Source organism: Manis pentadactyla (genome assembly GCF_030020395.1).
Source record: "Manis pentadactyla isolate mManPen7 chromosome 15 unlocalized genomic scaffold, mManPen7.hap1 SUPER_15_unloc_1, whole genome shotgun sequence".
Taxonomy (NCBI): Eukaryota; Metazoa; Chordata; class Mammalia; order Pholidota; family Manidae; genus Manis; species Manis pentadactyla.
Genome location: NW_026644588.1, coordinates 5,032,027 through 5,052,940, shown reverse-complemented (window position 1 = coordinate 5,052,940; position 20,914 = coordinate 5,032,027). Strand labels below are relative to the sequence as shown.

General features: G+C 53.1%; 1 protein-coding gene across 2 annotated transcripts in view; it reads left to right on the top strand.

The window, feature by feature from the left end:
* Window positions 1-244: 244 nt before the first annotated feature.
* The window catches only part of PPP2R1A (protein phosphatase 2 scaffold subunit Aalpha), a 32,851-nt gene continuing 12,181 nt past the window's right edge, over window positions 245-20,914 (top strand). For both annotated transcript variants that reach the window (XM_036885974.2, XM_036885975.2), the window contains exons 1-4: window positions 245-416; window positions 13,678-13,768; window positions 16,368-16,468; window positions 20,241-20,473. In XM_036885974.2, the coding sequence (XP_036741869.1) occupies window positions 339-416; window positions 13,678-13,768; window positions 16,368-16,468; window positions 20,241-20,473 (503 nt within the window). In that variant the 5' untranslated portion in view covers window positions 245-338. The remainder of the gene's footprint in view (window positions 417-13,677; window positions 13,769-16,367; window positions 16,469-20,240; window positions 20,474-20,914) is intronic.

Below are 20,914 nucleotides of genomic sequence, written 5' to 3'. Positions count from 1 at the left end.
ACTGCTCGTCTAGGCCCTTTGCGGCTATGTGGGCGGGGCAATCTTGGTCGCTAAGGTACCGTGTACTTCCGTTTCCTTGCCCCGCCTCCTGGACTCGGCGAGCGTAATCTCGTTCCTTCGACCAATGGCAAATGGGAAGTGGGCGGGAGTTCGCTTGTCCGGACCAACGAAACGCGGGTCCCCTCGGAGGAGCGCGGCCAATGACTGCAGGGCAGCCCCTGTGAAGTGGCCCTGGCGCCCCCACGTTCGCCTTTCCTCCTCCTCCCCTCCTTGCCGCTCCGTAGCCCTGGTTCAGCACGGCGCCGGCCGTAGTCTGACAGGAACTGCACGGAGCCAAGATGGCGGCGGCCGACGGCGACGACTCGCTCTACCCTATCGCGGTGCTCATAGACGAGCTCCGCAACGAAGATGTTCAGGTCGGGAGGCCACGGGGGAGTTGGGGAAGGTGGGAAGGGGGACATGGGAGCACAGGCCGCCCTCGCGGAGAAGGCTTAGAGTTCGCTGGGAGTGGCGGAAGGGGCGGCGGCCAGTCGCTGTCCAGCTCTCATCTGCCCGGAGTCCCCGACTCCGATGATACGGCCCCCGTGATTGGAAGGGAGCCAGGCCAGCCTGGATGGTCCTGGGCCCCCGAGTGCGCGCGGCGGCCCGGCGCCGGAGAGCGCGCGGTCAGGGAGGGGTCGGCCTGCCGGGTGGGGACGAGGCAGCTCGGTGATTGGCGGCAGCTTCGGAATGATTCCCGGGTGTTCGGGAGGCGCGTGGCCCGCTCGGCGTGGGGGAGGGGCCGCCTGGGTGGTCGGACCCGGGTGGGTTTTCCGGGTTTTGGCAGCTTGGCGTCTGCGGTGTAGGGTAAAAAACTCCATAAATGAGGCTCGAGAGATGAAGGCTGCCTTTCCAATTTCTGTTCTCTCTCTTCCTGCAGTTGTGGTGTAGGTCACCGAAGGGGAGGGGGCGCCGAGAACACCCCGCTCCCGGGACGGCACCACATAAACTTAAGGGGAGAATGGCTGAAGGAATTCGGGTGGAAACCCGCCCAGTTGTGGGATCCTCCCATTGACTGGGAGGTGGTCAGCTTACTAGACGGGCTCACACTTCTGGTGGGTAGGTTGGGGTGACTAGGGGCCTTGAGTGCGGCTGGCGAGAGGGATTGAGAAGAGCTAGGATTGCAAGGCTTGACTCTTCCATCTCCAGCTTCCGCTCACCCTGTGACGTTGTGCAGATTATTTTACCTCTCTGGGCCTGTTTTCCATGAAATGTTGGCCAGTAATAGTCAGCCTCATTGGGTCGTTGTGGGGGACTGAAAGAATTAATAAAACAAGCAAATTAGAGCGGTGTCTGGCTGCTGTAAGGGCCTAATAAATGTTAGCTGTAATTATTGGAAGTGGTGATTGAAGAGGTTCCATCGTCCTTTGGGTGAGCGGGTCGCATTGGGCTCAGCCTCTGAAGTTCCTGGTGCCTCTCTGGTTCTGGAATCATAGAGGCTGTAGTTCTGGCTCTTCTGCTTCATGCAGATTGACATGGGCAGTTGTTAGTCTTCCTTTTTTTTTATTTTTTATTTTGGTATCATAAATATACAATCACATGAGCAACATTGTGATTACTAGATTCCCCCCATTATCAAGTCCCCAACCACATACCCCATTACAGTCACTGTCCATCAGCATAGTAAGATGCTATAGAGTCACTACTTGTCTTCTCTGTGTTATACTGCCTTCCCGGTGAGCCCCCCCCACCAATAATGTGTGCTAAATGTAATGCCCTTTATTCCCCTTTTCCCTCCCTTTCCACCCACCCTCCCCAGTCCCTTTCCCTTTGGTAAACTGTTGGTCCATTCTTGGGTTTGGTGAGTCTGTTGCTGTTTTGTTCCCTCAGTTTTTGCTTTGTTGTTAGGCTCCACAGATGAGTGAAATCATTTGATACTTGTCTTTCTCCACCTGGCTTATTTCACTGAGCATAATACCCTCTAGCCCCATCCATGTTGTTGCAAATGGTAGGATTTGTGTTCTTCTTATGGCTGAATAATATTCCATTGTGTATATGTACCACATCTTCTTTATCCATTCATTTACTGATGGACACTTAGGTTGCTTCCATTTCTTGGCTATTGTAAACAACGCTGCAAAAAACATAGCGGGGAATATGTCTTTTTGAAACTGGGATTCTGCATTCTTAGGGTAAATTTCTAAGAGTGGAATTCCTGGGTCAAATGTTATTTCTATTATTAGTTTTTTGAGGCACCTCCTCACTGCTTTCCACAATGGTTGAACTAGCTTACATTCCCACCAGCAGTGTAGGAGGGTTCCCCTTTCTCCACAGCCTCGCCAGAATTTGTTGTTTCAGTTGTTAGTCTTTCTAAGCCTTGATTTCCTCTTCTCTCAAATGAAGTAATATCCATTCAGTAGACACCTGCCACGTATCACATGCTCAAGTTATAATGGTGACAGCAGTTGTTACACGAGAGATAAGTGTGAAACAACTGAATACATGATTAACATGTGTGAGCATTGGTGGGAAGGAAACAACAGGATGTTGTGATAGTGAATCAGTAAATATTTATTAGGCCTCTTCTGGGTAAGGCACTGTGTTTTATGCACAGGTGTACCACACGGAACCAGATAGACAAAAACTGCCTCAAGGAGCTCATGTTGTAATGAGGGAAAACAGACAATAAACAAGACCATAAGTAAACGTGTGCCATGTTAGGTGGTGGTAAGTGCTAAGGAGAAACATGAAGGTGTGTGTGTGTGTGTGTGTGTATGTGTGTGCATTTTTTAAAGGATGGTCAAGGAGGGCCTTGCCGAGAAGGGAATTTTTGAGCCAAGTGTCAGAGGCAAGAGGATAGTCGCGAAGCTCTCGGGGCGGAGTGCCCAGCAAGCACTGAGCGTGGTGGGAAAGGTCCATTTAAGTAGGTCAGTCAGGGAAGGCTTTTCTGAGGCTGCAGCATTTAAGGTGAGACTGGAGGAAGGGGCCAGCTCCGGGAAGAGCGTGGGGAAGAGACCAGACAGGGAGTGGTAGTAATTCTCAACCCACAGGGGTTTCTGCTCATCGGGGGGGCATGTCTGGAGACATTTTTGGCTGTCACCACTGGGGAAGTGCCCCTGGCACGTAGTGAGTAGAGGTCGAATGCTGCTCAACCTCCTTGGGAGCCACAGGACAGTCCCCGCAGCAAAGAGTTACCTGCCCCAAAGTCTGTAGGATAAGGCGGAGAAAAACTGTTTGAGGCAAACTTAGTGGCCTGGAAAAGACCAGTGTTATTTGCCTTACAGTTCTGGAGCTCGGAAGTGTGACTCTGGTCTCACTGGACTAAAAACCCAGGTGTCAGCAGGCCTGTGCTCCTTTCCGCGGGCTGTCGGGGGAGTCTGTTTCCTGGCCTCCTCCAGCCTCTAGAGCGTGCCGGTATTCCTTGGCCTGTGGCCCCCCCACCCTCCTGAGAGCCAGCCGTGTTGCAGCTGTGAGCATTCTTCTGCAGCCACACCTCCCTCTGATCAGCTAGGAAGGGGTCTCTGATTCTAGGGCTCTAGGTGATTAGATTGGGCCCACCTGGGTAACCCGGGTAACCCAGTCTGATCGCCCCATTTCAAGGGCCTTAACCTTGATGCTTCTGCCAAGGTCCTTTTGCAGTGGAAGGTTAATATACAGGTTCTAGGGATTAGGGTGTGGACAGCTTGGGAGGCTATTCTGCCTACCAGAGTTGCCTGTAGTTGGAAGGGGGAAAATGATAGTTTGAGGAGGATGAAGTGCCTTAAAATTTCTTTTTTTACAAAAGTAATTTAATTTCCTTTTTATTCTCTTGTTAATTTTACTATTTTTGCATTGAAGTCTGAAGGGGAACTACTCGATCAACAAATATTTATGCAGTACCAGGTGTGTGGTAAGGATTGATCTGGGTAATGGGACAACAGCAATGAACAAAGCAGACAAAAATCTGCCCTCATGGAGCTAACTTTGTTGTGTAGATAGTCAAGGAACAGACAGGTGCCATGTAGAGGAGGATAGATGGTTGTAAGTGCAACGGAGAAAAATAAAGCAGGCATGGGGAGGACAGGAGAGTGTTACAGTTTTAGATAGAACAGCTGGGGGGAGGGCCTTACAAGGTGTCATTTGAGGGGAGATGTGACAGGAGGGAGCAGGCCCTGCAGATATCTGGGGAATAGCATTCCAGGCAGAGGAAGCAGGTGTAGAGGTCCTGAGGCAGGAATATATAGTGTGTGTTCTGGGAGCAGCAGGAAGGCATGTGTGGCTGGAGCCAAGGGAACCAGCTGTTGTGGGAGGTGAAGATGAAATGGACTGTCTTAGAAGGATCTTGTGAGCCATCCCTTAAACCAGGGATTGGCAAACAGCCACCAGTGACCCTGTGATTTTTTTTTAATACATGTTTTATTGAAAACAGACACACCCATTTGTTTACATAATGTCTATGGCTATTTTTTGTGCTACAACAGCAGGACAGAGTTGAGTCGTTACAACAGAGATGGTCTGGCCCCTTAAAGCCTAAAATGTTAACTACCTGGCCATTTACAGGAAAGATTGCCAACCTTCAACTTAAACCATCTCTGTATCAACCCCCCCACCCCCACCCCTTGTTACCAGGTCTGTGGGAATTTTTCTAGGCATGAGCTGTCCAGTGCATTAGCCCCTTATATGTGGCTGTAGAACACTTGAAGTGTGCCTAGTTTGAATTGAGATGTGCTTGTAAATACATACCAGAGTTCCAAGACTTATGACAACGGAGAGTGTGGAAGATCTCAGTAAAGCTTTTTATGTTGGTTACATGTTGAAATGATATCTTTGGTATAGTGGGTCGAATAAAATATATTAATATTAATTTCACATTTTTCTTACTTTTATAAACATGCCACTAGGAAATGTGAACTTACACAGATGGCCTGTATTTATAGTCCGTGTTGTATGTATTGGAGTGCACCAACTCCAGCTCATGCTCTATTCATATATAGAGAAAGAAAGTGGGCTTTTATCGTTTGAACACTAAATATTTTGTTCTGCAACTTGCTCTTTCCACATAATATTTCCTCCAAATCTTTCCATGCATTTACATACAGGCCTGCATTTATAAGAGCTTTCACATTTTCCCAAAAATCAGGGATGCAGACATTCAGTAGTCAGCATGTGTTCGTGTCTGTGGGCTTTCTGAGGACAGGGCTTGGCTCTGATTCATCTCTAAGGATTCAGTGCCCAGGGCAGGCCTGAGAACAGAGGCCAGGTGATTCGGGAGCTCAGAAAGGATTGAATAAATATGAGCACTAGCTTACCTTTATTGGGTACGTCCTCTGTGCCAGCCACTGCAAAAAGGCAGCGCATTTATGAGCTTACTGAGTTCTCACAGCCACACTTTGAAGTAGGACGGGTGCTTACCTGCGTCTTTCAGGTGAGGAAATTGAAACACAGTGAAGGTAAATAACTTGGGCAGACCTGAGGGCGAAATCGGATTTGGGGTGGGCAGAAGCTTGCTGGCTATATCCACGTCCCAGATGTTTTGATTGGTCTTTAGTGAGACAGTTTAGGACGCTAGAAAGAACATGGGATTTGAAATCCTGTAGTCTTGATTCATTTGTTCGGCGAGTATTTATTCAATACCTTTTATGTGCCAAACTCTGTTAGATGCTAGGACGCAGCAGGGACCCAGACAGCAGAGCTGCAGCCCTCACAGGGCTTACATTCCAGTGGAGGAGACAGATGGCAGGTCTATAGTGTGATGTCAGTGGCAGTCATTGCCGTTTGGAAAGGTGAGGCAGGGGACAGAGCAAGCCCAGGGCTGCTGTGTGAGATAGGGAGGCTAGGGAAGGCCTCTCTGAGGAAGTGGTACTGAGCCAGAGGCCTTGAGTGGAGTGAGGGAGAGTGGATGTCGGGCGTTAGAGCACTCTGAGCAGTTGGTGCCAAGGCCCTGAGGTGGGAGCATGTCCGTGTGTTCAGAGGACAGCACGAAGGCCGGTGTGGCTAAGGCAGCCTGAACGGCAGAGTGGTGGGAGGTGGGGGCTGGTGGGGGACTAGAGCAAGGGAGCCCTGCTGCCGCGAGGCAGCAGCTTCAGTGGGGTGCCAGGAGCTGTAGCAAGGCTGTGCGTCGAGGGCTGTCGTGTTCTGAGTTAATTGTAAAGGATCCTCTGGGCTGAGGAGGGGCAGGGCAGAGCATCCAGCCCAGTGCTGGCCCGTAGGTGGGGAGAAGTGGTTAGATTCAGGCTGTGTTGAGGAGGAGGGCTGTTGGGATTTGTGGAATGTGGTGGGAGATGAAGGACGGGAGTCAAGGAAGGCTGAGGTTTGAACCCCAGCTCGGCCGTTTGCTCCCTGCGTGTCCCTGGACCAGTTCCTTCCCCTGGCCCAGATTCCTCATCTGTGAGGTGGGGATAATGATGAGGAGGCAGCGTCTTCCTGGTTGTGAAGGTGCAGCAGAAATGGCTTAAGTGGCTGGCCATGGTCAGGAAGTAATGACCTTGTTCAGTTGCCCTGGTAGATAATGATTTTACCCTTGGGCAAGAGGGGTACAGAGATTGCACCCACCCTTGCCTGAGGGGCCCCCAGCCAGCAGGAGCCAGAGTCTGGACTGCAGTGTCCATGGGTGGCAGCTCCGACTTCTGTGGGGACTTGGTGCCGCAGAGCTTAGAAATGAGGCTGCCCTCTGAGAATTCAAACTGAAAAAGAGAACTTGGAAGGGTGGCAGTGGAGAACATGGGTTCCAGCTCCAGGCCCTGCTGGGACTCACCAGGTGACCCGTGTTCCCCTCTGGGCCTTACTTTTGTCCTGTGGACACCCGGGGCCAAGGTGGTGTCTGCTCTCAGGTTGTGACAGGAATTGTAAGCAAGAACGTGCTGGCACATAATGAGCCCTCTCTCATGGAAGTTGGGCTTTTATAAACTTATATTGTTACTATTTAAGCGTTCCAAAGTGCTCAGCACACAGGTTCAGGAATCACTAGTTGGCAAGAGTCTGCCCTTTGTCTTCACAGTGCCAAGTCACCTTCCAAGTGGGGGATCAGGCACAGCTCTAAGTAACGTGGTGCCAGGCCATCTGCCATGACATGTGCGTGTTGGTGCTTACATTTCTAATGAGTTAGGGACTTACTTTTTTTTTCTTCCCTGTGTTAATTTACCTTTTTCTTTCCCTTGCTCAGGATATGTAAATACACATAAAATAATCCTAAGAACAGCAAGTGACACTTGCCTGTGTGTTTTCCTTATTTGATCATCCCAGCAATGCTTGAGGCAGGCATAGTTGTAATTCCCATTTTACTGTGGGGAAGCCGAAGCCCTAAGGTGCCCAGGACTCTACCAGGGATCCTTAGCTAATGAGTAAAACCAGAGAGCGTGTTCATTCTTGTTTAAAAAAAGAAACAAAAAAACCCAAATGCCACAGAAACAGAGATGGTGATGCCGGTTTCTATCCTCAGCAGTGCTAAAGGATCATCGGTGGGGTCTTAGTTTTTCACACTCTTTCACGTTACATTCATTTAAAAGTGTGACCCTTCGTGGAGTGAGGAGGAAGAATGTGCAGGCTGTGGGAGTTTATGGGAGGTGCGGGGGCACTCCTGTCAGTCCCTGAGCGTCTCCCCGGTGGAGGCTCCTGTAGAAGCGCGCATCACAGACCCGGCCATCCCGTTAGCAGCCGCCCGCTGTACCTGATAGTAACCATTTGGAGCGTATTCCTCCAGGTGCTGCTTTTCTCTGGGCCCTAACTGTGCCAGGCGCTGTCCTGGGTTCTTGGAACCCAGGGTGAAGAAGAGACCTGCCCTGTGAAACACGCACCCCAGAGGGGCAGGAGAATCCATGAACGAAGGTGTTGGGTCAGAGTGTTGAGTGGAGCAGAGTGGCGGAGTGTGCTGTTTCCCTGGAGTCCCCACGTGGTGATGGTTGGGCAGAGGCCTGGAGAAGGTGCTGGGGAGCCCTGGGCCGTGTGGAGGAGGAGTGTCTTGGGCTAGGAGATGGCAGGTCAGCCCCTGTGAAGGCCTGGGCTGAGAGCGCATGCGGCCTGTTTCGGTTTGTTTGGTTACACCAAGGAGAGCACGGTGACAGGAGCCGGGGAACGCTGGGGTGGACAGTGAGAGCGGGTTGGCAGATGGCCGTGTTGGGCCTTGTAGACCAGAGCCAGGCCTTTGGGTTTTACTCATATTGTGAAGGGAAGGTGGACTACCTGGGGGGTCACATTGCACCCTGGTGTCTGGGAAGCTATGTGGATTAAATGCAAGTGGGGTTTTAAAAGGTGGGTAGCACAAGTACCAAATGATTTCACTCATCTGTGGAGTATAAGAACAAAGAGAAAAAATGAAGGAACAAAACAGCAGCAGAATCACAGAACTCAAGAATGGACTAACAGGTACCAAAGGGAAAGGGACTGGGGAGGATGGGTGGGAAGAGAGAGATAAGGGGGAAAAGGGGGCATTACTATTAGCAGACATAATGTAGGGGATGGGGGGCATGGGAAGGGCTGTGCAACATAGAGAAGACAAGTAGTGACTCCATAGCATCTTACTATGCTGATGGACAGTGACTGTAATGGAGTATGTGGGGGGGACTTGGTGAAGGGGGGAGTCTAGTAGCCATAATGTTGCTCATGTAATTGTACATTAATGATACCAAAAAATAATAATAATAAGTAAAATTAAAGGTGGGTAGTAGTTCTGTGTGTGGAGGTAGTATTAGGAAGGGAGACTATGTCTCTGGGCTGGGCTGTGTTCTGAGGGCTGCTGGGTGCAGTCCCAGCCCTGGGTGAGAAGTGCTTTCATGAAACCATGTACGTGTAATATAATGGGTGCTTGATGGGAACATGCCCCGGGGGACAATGCACAGGGAAGGTTTTTAGGCCAGTGACACGATCAAGATAAAGGTTTCTTACTGATACTGATAGCTGCTCTGTCAGAAATGTGTTAAGAATCCAACCAGCAGTTGGTTAAACAAATAAGGGTTATGTCCAGTAGCTCAAGGGTATCACAGAATTGGGTCAGAGTATGTATGCTGTTCTTTTGACCTGCCTCTGTGGTCACAAGATTGCTGCAGCCCCTGCTGTCATGAAGTCTTTGCAAAACCCCCTGAGAGTGGGACTGACTCAGGACAGAGGCTTCCTATCTTCCTCCCTTTGATCAAGGAGGAGAATCTGTCCTGGAAGCTTCTTGGCTGATTTGCCCTCACATCACTTTCATCCAGAACTAGGTCATATGCTGAATTAATTGGGCATAATAGGAAAACTCTAAGTAAATGAGGCTTAAATGAGCTTAAAGTTATTTCTGACTCATGGAAAAAGTCTGGTGGCAATCCAAGCTGGTGTGGCACCCTGTGGTGTTAGGGTTACAGACTCTTACACATTGTACTCTGCTTGCATGTCTTCCATCCTACCCTCCCCATCCCTAGGTTGCCTCAGGGCCCCAAGATGGCTACTGAAACCACAGCCATCATGGCCCCATTCCAGGCAGGAAGAAGGGTGTGACCCTAGATCTTCAAGTCTCACACACTGTTCCCACCTGTTTCACTAACTAGACATTGGTCTCATGCTCACATCTACATGCCAAGGTGATTCAGAGATGTCTTCCAGGGGGTCTTGCGCACAGCTGGAAACCGGGGGTTTTGAGTGGCAACATAGCCCAGTGCAGGAGCTCTTGAGCTGGGGCCCATCCAAGGTTCCAGGGCAGGTCCGTGAATTTGAATGGGAAAAATGACATCCTTATTTTTGCTAACCCCTAAATCAGATTTAACTTTCCTTCTCTTAGGAATCGTGATCTTCCTGTAGTGCAGTGAGCACAGTGCTAGCAGAGAACTGTGACTCTGCTGGGGACAGCACGCCTGTGGTCATGCCTCACCGCCACTTGGCAGCTGCTCCCGGTGGTGGTTATGCCCACCCCTGCTTCAAAACTGTGGCCATCACTGGGCCTGCTAAGAGAGTCCACATGCCCACCCTGCCCCCAGTTAAAAAGAGCAGAAAGCAGACACGTGAATGATGGTACAGGCTGAGAGCCAGGTGGCTGGGCTTCAAGCCGTGAGGTGACTTAACTTCCCCGCTCCTTTGTTTTCTGTGCCGTACAGTGGGTGATTCTGTACTTGCCTCATGCAGCTGTTGTGAGGATCTAATGAGTTAAAACATCAAAGCACCTAGCACGGTGCCTGGCACGTAGTCAGTGCCGTGGACACGTTTGCCATTGTTATTCCATCACTGAGAGCGGAGGGGAAAGAGAGGTCGGCGTGCTCTAGCCGGCTGCCGCGTGTGCCCTCGGTACCGGCAGGGTCAGGTGCTGCCAGCAGGGCGAGGCTGCTGCAGCTGCGGAACTAGAGCCTCTGGCAGGGCAAGGGTGCTCCCAGTTCCCGTCATTTTGTGCGGAGAGTCACCTGAGCATAGGCCGTATAATCGCCACCCCGCAGATAGGACTGCCGAGGTGTGCGGTGGCCCAGGACCCCACAGCTAATGTGGGAAGTAGCGCTACACCGAACGAAGCAGCTGACATGCTTCATGAACCCAAACCAGAATCTCCTAGGACAGCACAAGTGGGGGGGCGGGGGGGGTGGGGGGAACTGTTCTCCTGGGCCCAGCCCTAAGGCATTTTTCCTAAAGGGCAGTGTGGTGCTGAGATGAGGAGGGTTCCTGTCTTGGCTCTGCTGCTTTCCAGCAAGTGACAGCTTCTGTGTGCAACCCCACCTTTGAAAGGGGGATCCAGTAACGACATGTGTGTACACGTTCTGAGGGTCACGTGTAGGTTAATTCTCCGTGTCCAGCACTTGAATGCTGCCAGGCACATAGTGAGCAATCGAGAAGTGTAAGCTGCCTTTGTTGGCATTGTGATTGTTCTCCACCAGCGTCCCATTGTCCTCTGGGCTGCTGCTCACCTGCTGTGGCTCTGGCCCGGGTGTACATATCCCCACAGCACGGCTGAGAGAAGAACCCAGCGATCCAACTTGGACATGACAAAGAGGAAAACAATGGACCCCGGTGTTTTATTATGGGAAATTTCAAACATGCAGGACATTAAAGACCGTGCAAGGGCCAGGAGACCATAGCCCCTGAGCCTGCCTACTGTTACAAATGCAGTTTTATAGGGGCACAGACCTGTCCCTTGCATGTCGTCTGGGCCTGTGGTGGCTGCAGTGTTGCAGGTGCACACGTGACTAGTTGGGACAGGCCTGCAAAACTGAAAACATTAACTTTGGCCATTTACAGGAAAAGTTTATACTTAGCACCCAGACTCACCATCTATTAGTGTCTGCCATGGTTAGTATTTCATTTGTTTCTGTGCACTTACAGGCTGGGGGGCCTGGGGCCCTTGTCCTCCTCCTTCCAGAAAGAGGATTGCCCCCCTCTGCGTGCCTGGCAGTGGCTTCCTCATTTGCGCAGGCATTTCCTTCCACTCCCACAATGCCATCTCCTGTCACTCTGCAGCCCTGTGAGCCGGGACGGGAGGCCGATCAAGGGGGTCTCCACAGTGGGCTGTGCCGTCAGAGCAGCTGGGTTTGGGCCCTAGCGCCCTTGGTGCTCGCCTGTCAGGTGCCCTCACCTCCTTGGGCCTGTCTGCCCAGGGCCGGAGGACGCCGTGCTCCTTTCCCAGGAGCACGTACACCTAACAAGGGAGTGCTGGGCGGGAGCCAGGTGTGTGAGAGTGGTGGGGATGCCGCAGCAAATCACCCACAGTTCTAGTGGCTTAGCAACAGAAGCTGTGCTTGCAGTTCTGGAGGCAAGAAATGTGAAATCAGGTGTCAGCAGTGTTGGTCCTTTCAGGAGGCTCTGAGGAAGGTCCCTTCCGTGCCTCTGTCCTTGCTTCTAGCAGCTGCTGGCGACACTGTGTGGCTCCCCGGCTTCTCTCTGTCTCCTCTAAGGACACAGTCACTGGCTGTGTAGAGGAAGCCCACTGTTCCTTTATCCCCTTTACTGTCACACCACTGCTGCACTCAGCACTGACACCAGATGTGGGGGGTTTTCCCTGCCAAGCGGGTTTCCATGACACGAGGTGGGTGTCCTACGGCGCAGTTCAGTTCTGACACCAACGGAGTCAGCACAGACCCCACTGTTGAGGCCATAGCCCTCCCACTTCAGACACCTTCCCACTTTTAGTCGCAGGTAGTAGGTCCCCAGGAGATCTGTGACTTCTGTCCAACCTGGCTGTACATCGGGGGTTCCCTGAGCCTCTCCTTGGACTTGATTTTTTGCTAGAATAGCTCATAGAACTCGGGGAGACACATTTACCAGCTCATTATATAATAAAGGCTGTGAGGAAGGATGCAGATGACCAGCCATGTGAGGAGATCATAGGGCGAGGCCTAGGGAATCTCAAGTGCTGAAGCTTTTGTTCCCCCTGAAGGAGGACGTGTACACCCTCCTGGTATATGGACACGTTCACCAATGTGGAAGCTCCATGGACCCCATATTTGGGGGATTTTATAGAGGTTTTATTGCATAGGCATGATTGATCATTAGCTCAGTTTCTGATCCCCCTTCAGAGAGTGGGGGTGGGGCTGAAAATTCCAAGCTTCTAATCATGGGTTGCTCTTGGTGTCCAGCCCTCGTGCGGGAGCTCACCAGAGGTACCACATCAGAACAAAAGACTCTCCTATCACCCAGGAAATCCAAGGGATTTTAGAGCTCCATGTCAGGAACTGGGGTCAGAAATCAATTGTTAGAACAGAAGAGGCCCCTAGTGTGCTCTTAATCACTTAGGAAATTACAGGGGTTTTAGGAGCTCTGTGCAGAAGCCAGGAGCAGAGACCAGTCTATGTCTCCCCCCGCCAATTCAGGGTGTTCTCATCTTGAGATGCTTACCTAAGTACATCTGCAGAGACTTTGCTCCACGAGATGCCACAGGTGCCCCTGCTGAGGCCACTGCTTCCACTGTGATTGACTGTCCCTGTCTTGGTCACGGTCAGGGTCACTTGGTGTTTGCCATGTTGTAATTTGGCACCTTACCAAGGTTCCCCCAAGTCTGGGCTGGCTGACGGTCTCCCCTCCTCTCCGTGTTCTCTCTCAGCTTCGCCTCAACAGCATCAAGAAGCTGTCCACCATCGCCTTGGCTCTCGGGGTTGAAAGGACCCCCAGCTTTCTCATAACTGAATGTGGGGGCCAGGACTGGCACATAGCCGCTGTTCAGCCCATTACACCAGTGGTAGTAATGGGCAATAATGATGCTACCCTAGTTTCATAGCAATGTGTGGTGTGGTTTGTTCTGTCATCATCTCTGTTAGCTGGAGTCCTGGGTTTCGGTCTCTGGGCCACACACCCAAGCTGTGTGACCTTTAGAAGGGGCTTGTGTTCCCTGAGCCCACCGCCACCTCTGTAGGGGGGCTTAAGACGGCTCCAGCCTCACTGTGGTGAGGGGCACAGGGCCTGGGCGCGTGAGCACTGCCTGGGACCTGCTTGGAGGAAGCGTGCTGCCACGGGGCCACGGGCCGAGGCTGCTAGGGCAGCGCTTAGCTCGATGGTGCTGAGCCCAGGCTGACAGCAGGAGTGAGGGGAAGTCAGCCATGTGCGGGTCTGGGCAGAGTGGACTGGCAAGCAGCACTGAGGGGATCTGCTCTGCAAGACCCCACAGGTGCCCCTGCTGAGGCTGCTGCTTCCGCTGTGATTTGCTGTCATGGTCTCAGTCTCGGTCACGGTCAGGGTCATTTGGTAGGTGTTTGCCAAGTTGTAATTTGGCACCTTACCAAAGTTCCCCCAAGTCTGGGCTGGCTGACGGTCTCCCCTCCTCTCCCTGTTCTCTTTTAGCTTCGCCTCAACAGCATCAAGAAGCTGTCCACCATTGCCTTGGCCCTCGGGGTGGAAAGGACCCGCAGTGAGCTTCTGCCCTTCCTTACAGGTAACAGGTGCATGGGACTGTTGGGGGAGGCTCCTGCTCGATAAGAGAGGCCTCATTGGGGACCCGACAAGTTGCGGGGCACCGTGGGGCCGGGCAGAGGGGTCTGGAGCCCGAAAGCCAGGTTTGAATGGCATCAGCTCCAACAGTTAAAAGCTGGTGCTTTTCGGCGAGTTTCTGACCTTGACTGTTCCTCGTAGTTTTGTGTGTAAACTGGAGACAATCCTGCATGGGCCGCAGCGTTGGTGTGAGTGTAACGTGATGATTGCGCCCACTTACATCCTACCTCCGTGGGCTGCACAGTGTCCCAGACCCTTTCTCGGGAGGACTCGGTTTAGAGTCCTCACAGTGCTGCCTGTGCTCAGTGAGCGTGTGGCCGTCATCATCCGAGTTAGTCTTGCAGTGTCTCCGTAAGGCGGGCGAGACCCCTACCTCCCTTTGATAGATGCAGAACTTGAGGCGCGGTTTATTTGCTCAGGGTCATCGTCAGGAGGTGACCTGGAGGGGACATTGTCTAGTGCTGGCTGCAAACTCAGCAGCACTGGTTACTGACTTGGGGTTCACAGTCAAGCTCTGCTGCTCTAGCTGTGTTACCTCGGGCAAGGGGTTCACGTCTGCCTGCCTCTGATCTTGATGTGTTAAGTGGGCTTTGTGATGCAACCTGGTAAGAAGATTGACTACAATGCAGTGTAAAGCGCTCCTAACAGTGCCCACATGGGGTAGGTTCTGCGACTAGTCTGACTAAGCGCTCCTGCTGGGGAGAGGTTTGCAGAGCACTTAGTGTCCGGCACAGACCGCAGCACTGGCAAAGCTGTTTCCCACCTGGTATGAACTGAAGTCGCAGCTGAGGCCCAGAGTCGCAGAAGCTGAGCGCTCTGTCACCATGAGACTTCATGCCGGTCCTCCACCGTGGGCTGGGCAATGATGCTGGGGAGGAGGGAGGAGGTGCTTAGCCTGTCAGCACTTGACGCCTGGGCTCGCCAAGGCCCGCAGAGGTGCAGGGCAGGGAGGGGGGACGTGAGCTGGAGGAGTGCCGTGGCCACGTCATGTGGGCTCATGGTACACGTCTGGATTTCCGTTCAGGTTTTTCAGAAACCACTTGAAGATCGAGGGAGGGTAGTGCATGATTTCTTTTGGGCCTTGTAAAGGGTCACTTTGGATTCGGGGGTGGAGGGGGAGACTGGGTGGTCTGGGGGCAAGGGAGGAAGCAGAAGAGCCAGTCTGGAAGCTGTTGCAGATCACCCAGCAAGAGACGGCGGTGGTCCGAGGGGCTTGAGGAGGGAAGGCTGCCAGGTCTGGGGCAGAGGGGCAGGGAGCATGCGGGGCTGCGAAGGCAGTTGGGGTGGGGTGGAAGATGTACTGGCCGTTCCCGTGCATTTGGTGGTTGCCCTGCAGCTGGGCCAAGGGGTCTCCACTGGAGACTGGGTTGAAGACGAGTTGAGTGCTCAACATCTGCAGGAGACAGACAGAGACAGTGGGAAACTGAGGCTGAAGGAGCCCGGCTGGCCCGAGGTTTCTGAAGCGCTTGCTCGTGCCAGGCCTCATGCCAGGCTCCTCACAGAAAGCATTACTTCACTTCAGTCTCAGAACGATTGTCAGGACACGGGGGTGAGAAAAGAGGCTCGGAGAGGTGGAGGGAGTTGCCGCACAACCAGCCCGCAGTGGAGCCGGATCTGAACCCACCACAGGATGGGGAAGCGGACGATGGCCCCGCGAGAGGGCTGTCATAAGGAAGTGATCCTGAACCTGAACCCTCCACTTGCACTCATGCCTCCTTGGCTGGGGCACAGTGACCTGGCTCTGCCAGCCGCAAGAGAGCCTGGGAAGGGTTTTCTCTGGTTGGATTGCCACGTGCCTAGTTGAAACCAGGAAAATTAAATGCCAGCATAGACCGAGGATGTTAGCATCTCCTGCCGTGGAGGTCTGCAGCCCCCGCCGCCTCGGGGAATAGGGGATGCAGTTTGAGAAGGGCCTTCGGGTCTGACAGCAGGACAGAGCAGTTCTCTGCCCACAGCGTCATCCGTTCTGTCAGCAAAGCCGACTGAGCTCTCCCTGCTCACCTCTGGCAGGAACTGGGCACAGAGAGGGGCCAGTCCTGGACTCAGCAGAGACTCTGATAAAGGTGGTGGGAGTGGGAGGGAGCCCGGAGAAGGGGCCTGGGCTGCCTGGTCAGAAAGTCTTCCAAGAAGCAGTAGACAAACCGAATCTTGAAAGATGGAAGAGAGTTTATCTGGCTGGAGAGAAAGGTGTTCCTGTCGGTGTGCTTGAGGGCAGCGGTGGGGGCGCAGCAGGGGAGCCCCTCCCAGCCCTGTGCTCATGTGCGTGGCCTCACTCATTCTCACCGCAGCCTCGCTGGGAGGTAGAGGGATTAGTACCATCTTAGATCTGCAGAAGCGAGGTGAGAGAATAAGCTCACGGCCCTGTGTCCCACAGGCAGGCGCAGAGGTGTGGCTTGGGTGCTCTGTGCCCAGACCCCAGCCTGTGCCTTGAGCTCTCTGCCAGCCCGGGTGCAGTGGAAGCCTGACTGCTGCCAGTTTGAGGAAGCTAGGGACTGAGGTCAGCCTTGGGGTGGCACTGTAAAGCGTCTGTCTTGGTCCCACAGATACCATCTATGATGAGGACGAGGTCCTCTTGGCCCTGGCGGAACAACTGGGAACCTTCACCACTCTGGTGGGAGGCCCCGAGTATGTGCACTGCCTACTGGTGAGTCTGGAAGGTGGGAGGCCGGAGAGTGGGGAAGGAGAGTGCAGCGGAGGCCACGAGCTCCCTGCTTTACACAGCTGGGCCTTGCACACTCACTTTAATCCCGCAAGTCCATAGTGGCTGTTCAGCAACAGCAGAAACACAGTTGTCTACCTTACCATTAGCTGGGCACTGGGCTGACCAGTGCCTGGCCTTACCTGGCACCTAAAGTATAGGGCTTTGGGTTTGGAATCACACTAGGTTCTACCTCTTACTTGCAGTGTGACTTGTAAGGATTGCTTAACCTCTCTGTGTTATCCTCTCCTTACCTATAAAATTGGAGCCATTGAAACCTATTTTTATAATACACTTGCGAAACCCTTAGCACAGGACGTGGTGCATATTAAGTACTAACTAACAGGTGTTAGTTGCCGTCGTGTGATGTGTCATGAAGGCATGTCCCCCCAGTGGGCTCGGCTGGTTCCTTTCTGTAGATGCCAAGGGGTTAAGCATCTTGTGCACGGTTGCCCGGCTAGCAGGTGGCAGGACCGGCATTACAGGCGTGTCCGTTTGACTCTCCCCCAAGCCCCCACCCCACTGCCTGCCTGTGTGGCCTTGTGCTGGGTGATGGCTGGGGACAGAGATGGGCCAGTTGCTAATGGTAACTGCTGTTTGGGAGAAGGGGAGGGAGGACCCCGCTGTTGTCAGTGCTGTGGTCTGGGAAGGAGCTGTGCGGTCGCCTGGTCCCTTGACTTTCACTGCCCCTCAGACCCTGAACCCCTGCTGCCCCCTGAACGCCCCCAGTAATCCTGTATTTCATTGTTTCCAAAGATGAACATTCATATTTTGGCATCTGTACTGATGGTATCTTAAAATCACTGGCCGCAGCCTTTCTTGCTTTTAATGGTACACAAAGTAATGGTACTTAGAATTGCTGGGATTTGGGGTTTCGGCAAAAATGATAATTTTTCTTCAAACAGCATTAAGTCTAAGGAAATTTGATAGCTGCCATTAAATTCTGATACCTCAGCTTTCATCTGTGCATATGTGTATAATTGGCATGTGTGTACAGACTAAAAACTATGTGAAGGAGATCACGTCATACATTTTACACAGAACAGGGCTGCTTAACACAGGAACATGATGAGCTCCAGAGACCAGCCGGAAGGTCCCTTGAAGTTCCTGGGACTGTCTGGCCTCTGGCGTTCATCAATTTTTCTGAGGAGAAAATCTGTAGCTTTCAGCAGCTTCTCAGGGCTCAGGAACAGAAAACCCAAGGTGTTTAGAAGGCTGGGCATCCCCCACCTCTTTCTGGGGAGCAGTTCCACGTGACGTCTGGGGCTGACGTCCATGACGTCACCTCGGCTGCAGATGCGTCTTGAGGTCCCTGTGCCAGGGGATGGATGCTCAGAGCCCGGAGGTGAGTCAGGTCGAAAGGGCTGGTGCTCACTCAGCACCCGCAGCTCCTGCACCAAGTGCCCTAGGCACAGTGACCCGTCACATCCCGCTGTGGCCTTGTGAGGTGCGTGTGGGTGCTGGCCCCAGTTCACTGATGAGGAAACTGAGGCACAGACTGGCTTAAGTGAATTGCCTGAGCTGGGAAGGAGGCAGAGCCAGGATTTGAATCTGGGTCCTCACCCCTTCACCACTACCACTCCTCCATGCTGTTCTTAGAGGGCTCCAGGCTGCTCCACAGGCTGACCAGTGGGCGAAGAGGGAGGGTGGGGCCCTTCGAACCCAGAGGAGGCACCTAACCTGGTTGAGATGGGATAGGGGAGCTGTCAAGGAAGGCCTCCTGGAGGAGGTGGCAGTTAACCTGGATTTGGACAAGTCAGGAGAAATGGAAAATGACTGTTGTGTAATTTGTTAGCTCCACAAATGTGAGCAAGGACTGTGGGCTGTGGGCACCCAGCGGTGCAGCAGACCCGACCCTGGCCCTCGTCCCTGCAGTGGTGTGGTGAGATTAATCTCACGGAGACACTTGGCAGCTGTGGTGCAAGGACTGATGCTGTTCCAGCAGTCCTGAACCCTTCTGGGATTGTGGCTCCTTCTGAGAATCTGACGAAAACTCTAGACCCTTCCTCCAAGAGTACAGATGATTTTAGGGAGTTCACGCTCACCCTGTCCACTCAGGCCTTGAGAACCCCGCTCTCTGTCCTTACCAGAGGGGCCCTGAGGCAGCGGGTCCTCTGGTGCCCAGTTGCACCTGGAGGTTCCTAATCTGTTCCTTCTTGGGCACTGCCCCAGAGAGCTGATTGCTCAGGTGTCCGCTGAGATAGGCCTCCCGGGGTGACCTGCCATCACTGGCCCCGATCCACCGGGAGGGCCACTCCTGGGTTACCCGCGGGACACCCTGCACAGCCTGTCACAATGACAGGTTACCGTGAGTCCCACTTACAGTCAGCAGGTAAATACTGAGGGCGTGCCTCCCATGTGCCACCCAGTCCCTGCAGTAGCCCAGTGACACCCCCACCCCCCCACTGGAGCCCAAACCCTGCGGCAGCCACACTGCTCCTGCACTGCCATGCCGTAGCACTTCATTCTCCTTGAATCATTGTCAGCCTTCCTTAAATGAGGTTAAAAATATTTTTTTACTTGTTTTTACTTTTTTTATTGTGGCAAAATATACAAAAATTTTACCTTTTTAGCTGGCGTATGGTGGCGTTAAGTATTATTTGCATTGTGGTGTAGTCATCACCACTGTTCATTTGCAGAACTTTCCATCTTCCCAAACTGAGCCTCTGTCCCATTAACCAATAACTCCCAGTCCCTGCTTTGTGACTGGCCTGTTTCACTTGGCATATGTCTTCAAGGTTCATCTGTGTTGTAGCATTTTTCACATAGAAACATCTGACCCTTTGGGCTGCTTTTGGGGAACACATTTGCTTTCACCAGCTGTGTTCCCCTGTGGTGACAGTTCACGGAGCCAGGAAGCAGCTACCCTAGGCCACATGCCACCGTGTCTGCCTCTCTCTGTTGTCCCCTCTGTCGCCTTTGCTCATTGCCTGGCCCTGGAGGCATTTCCACTTAGGAGCTCTTTCTGCTTCTGCAACCTGTCAGGCCAGGCTGGACTTCAGACAGAGAGCTGCACACCTTTGTTGAACAGATTAGAATAAATTGGGTATCATTTGAGAATTCCTTTCCTGTGCTAGGAGCTCTGCTGGACTTTGGGTACAGAACGATGAGCCAGTCAGGTGTCCCTAAAGGAGCACAACCCCTGCAGGCTCCAGAGAGACAGGTGTGCAGCCACGAGCCCAGGGTCTCCCAGCAACATGTGTCTGAGGCAGAAGCCCGCCAGACCACAGCTGTGCGGTGCTGTGCTTTGGGGTCTCTGTGCCAGGTGGCCTGGTGTAGATCCTGGCTGGGAGCTCTTAACAGCTCAGGCAGGTTACTTGGCCTGTCTGCCTCTGTTTCCATCTCTTTAAAATGGAAATAGTAATGGGGCCTGTTCCATAGGATTCAGTGAATTAGAAGCAGCCTCCTTTCCCCAGGCTGTGACACAGCAGCCCTGTTGAGAACGCACAGCCAATAGGGGTTCTCACCAGTAGCAGGGATGATTTCTGCCCTTTGAGAAGCTGACGACAGCTGCAGCCCTCTCTGTAGAGGCCGTGTGTAATTCTGAGGCTCACGGTCCCCACTGAAGCCCCTCCAAGGACCTGTCAGTGAGGTTCTTGATGCTGGTTCTCCAGGGAGGGCATGCTGGGATGGGACGAGCAGAGACGCTTTCTGAGGAGACAGCCTATGGCGGGGGAGGGGAGGGAACCGTCTCATGACCTTGTGCTCTGTGTCACAGCCGCCCCTGGAGTCACTGGCCACGGTGGAGGAGACGGTGGTGCGGGACAAGGCGGTGGAGTCCTTGCGGGCCATCTCGCACGAGCACTCGCCCTCCGACCTGGAGGCCCACTTTGTCCCCCTGGTGAAGCGGCTGGCGGGCGGCGACTGGTTCACCTCCCGCACTTCAGCCTGCGGCCTCTTCTCCGTCTGCTACCCCCGCGTGTCCAGTGCTGTCAAGGCGGAACTTCGACAGTGAGTCCTGGCTTCTCTCCCCTCAGCCTGGCCCTCTGCTCTTAGGCCTTAGTCTCTTTCAGGCCTACCTGGGGCCCAGGCGCCCTGAGCTCTCCCAGCTCCCACCTCTTCTCACCCTCAGAGGTTGCCTGGTCTCCAGACATCACGGGTCTGCCTGTGTGTGTTTAGGGAATGGAGATGGTGATAATTCCTTCTGCACAGTGGGTATTGTGAGGGTGTAAAAGAGTTACATATAATGTACTTAGAACAGAATCTGGTGCATAAAAGCCCTCAAGTGATGTGCGGTGCCGTCTTACACCCGCCCCAGGTCAGAACCCTCTTGGCCTTATCGGCTCAGGTCACCTCTTCCCCCACCCGCCTCCCTTTAGGCTTGATGCTCCTGGAAATTCCTTGTAGCCAAGATGCACCTCCCAAAACAATGAATGAAAACACCTCTAATTG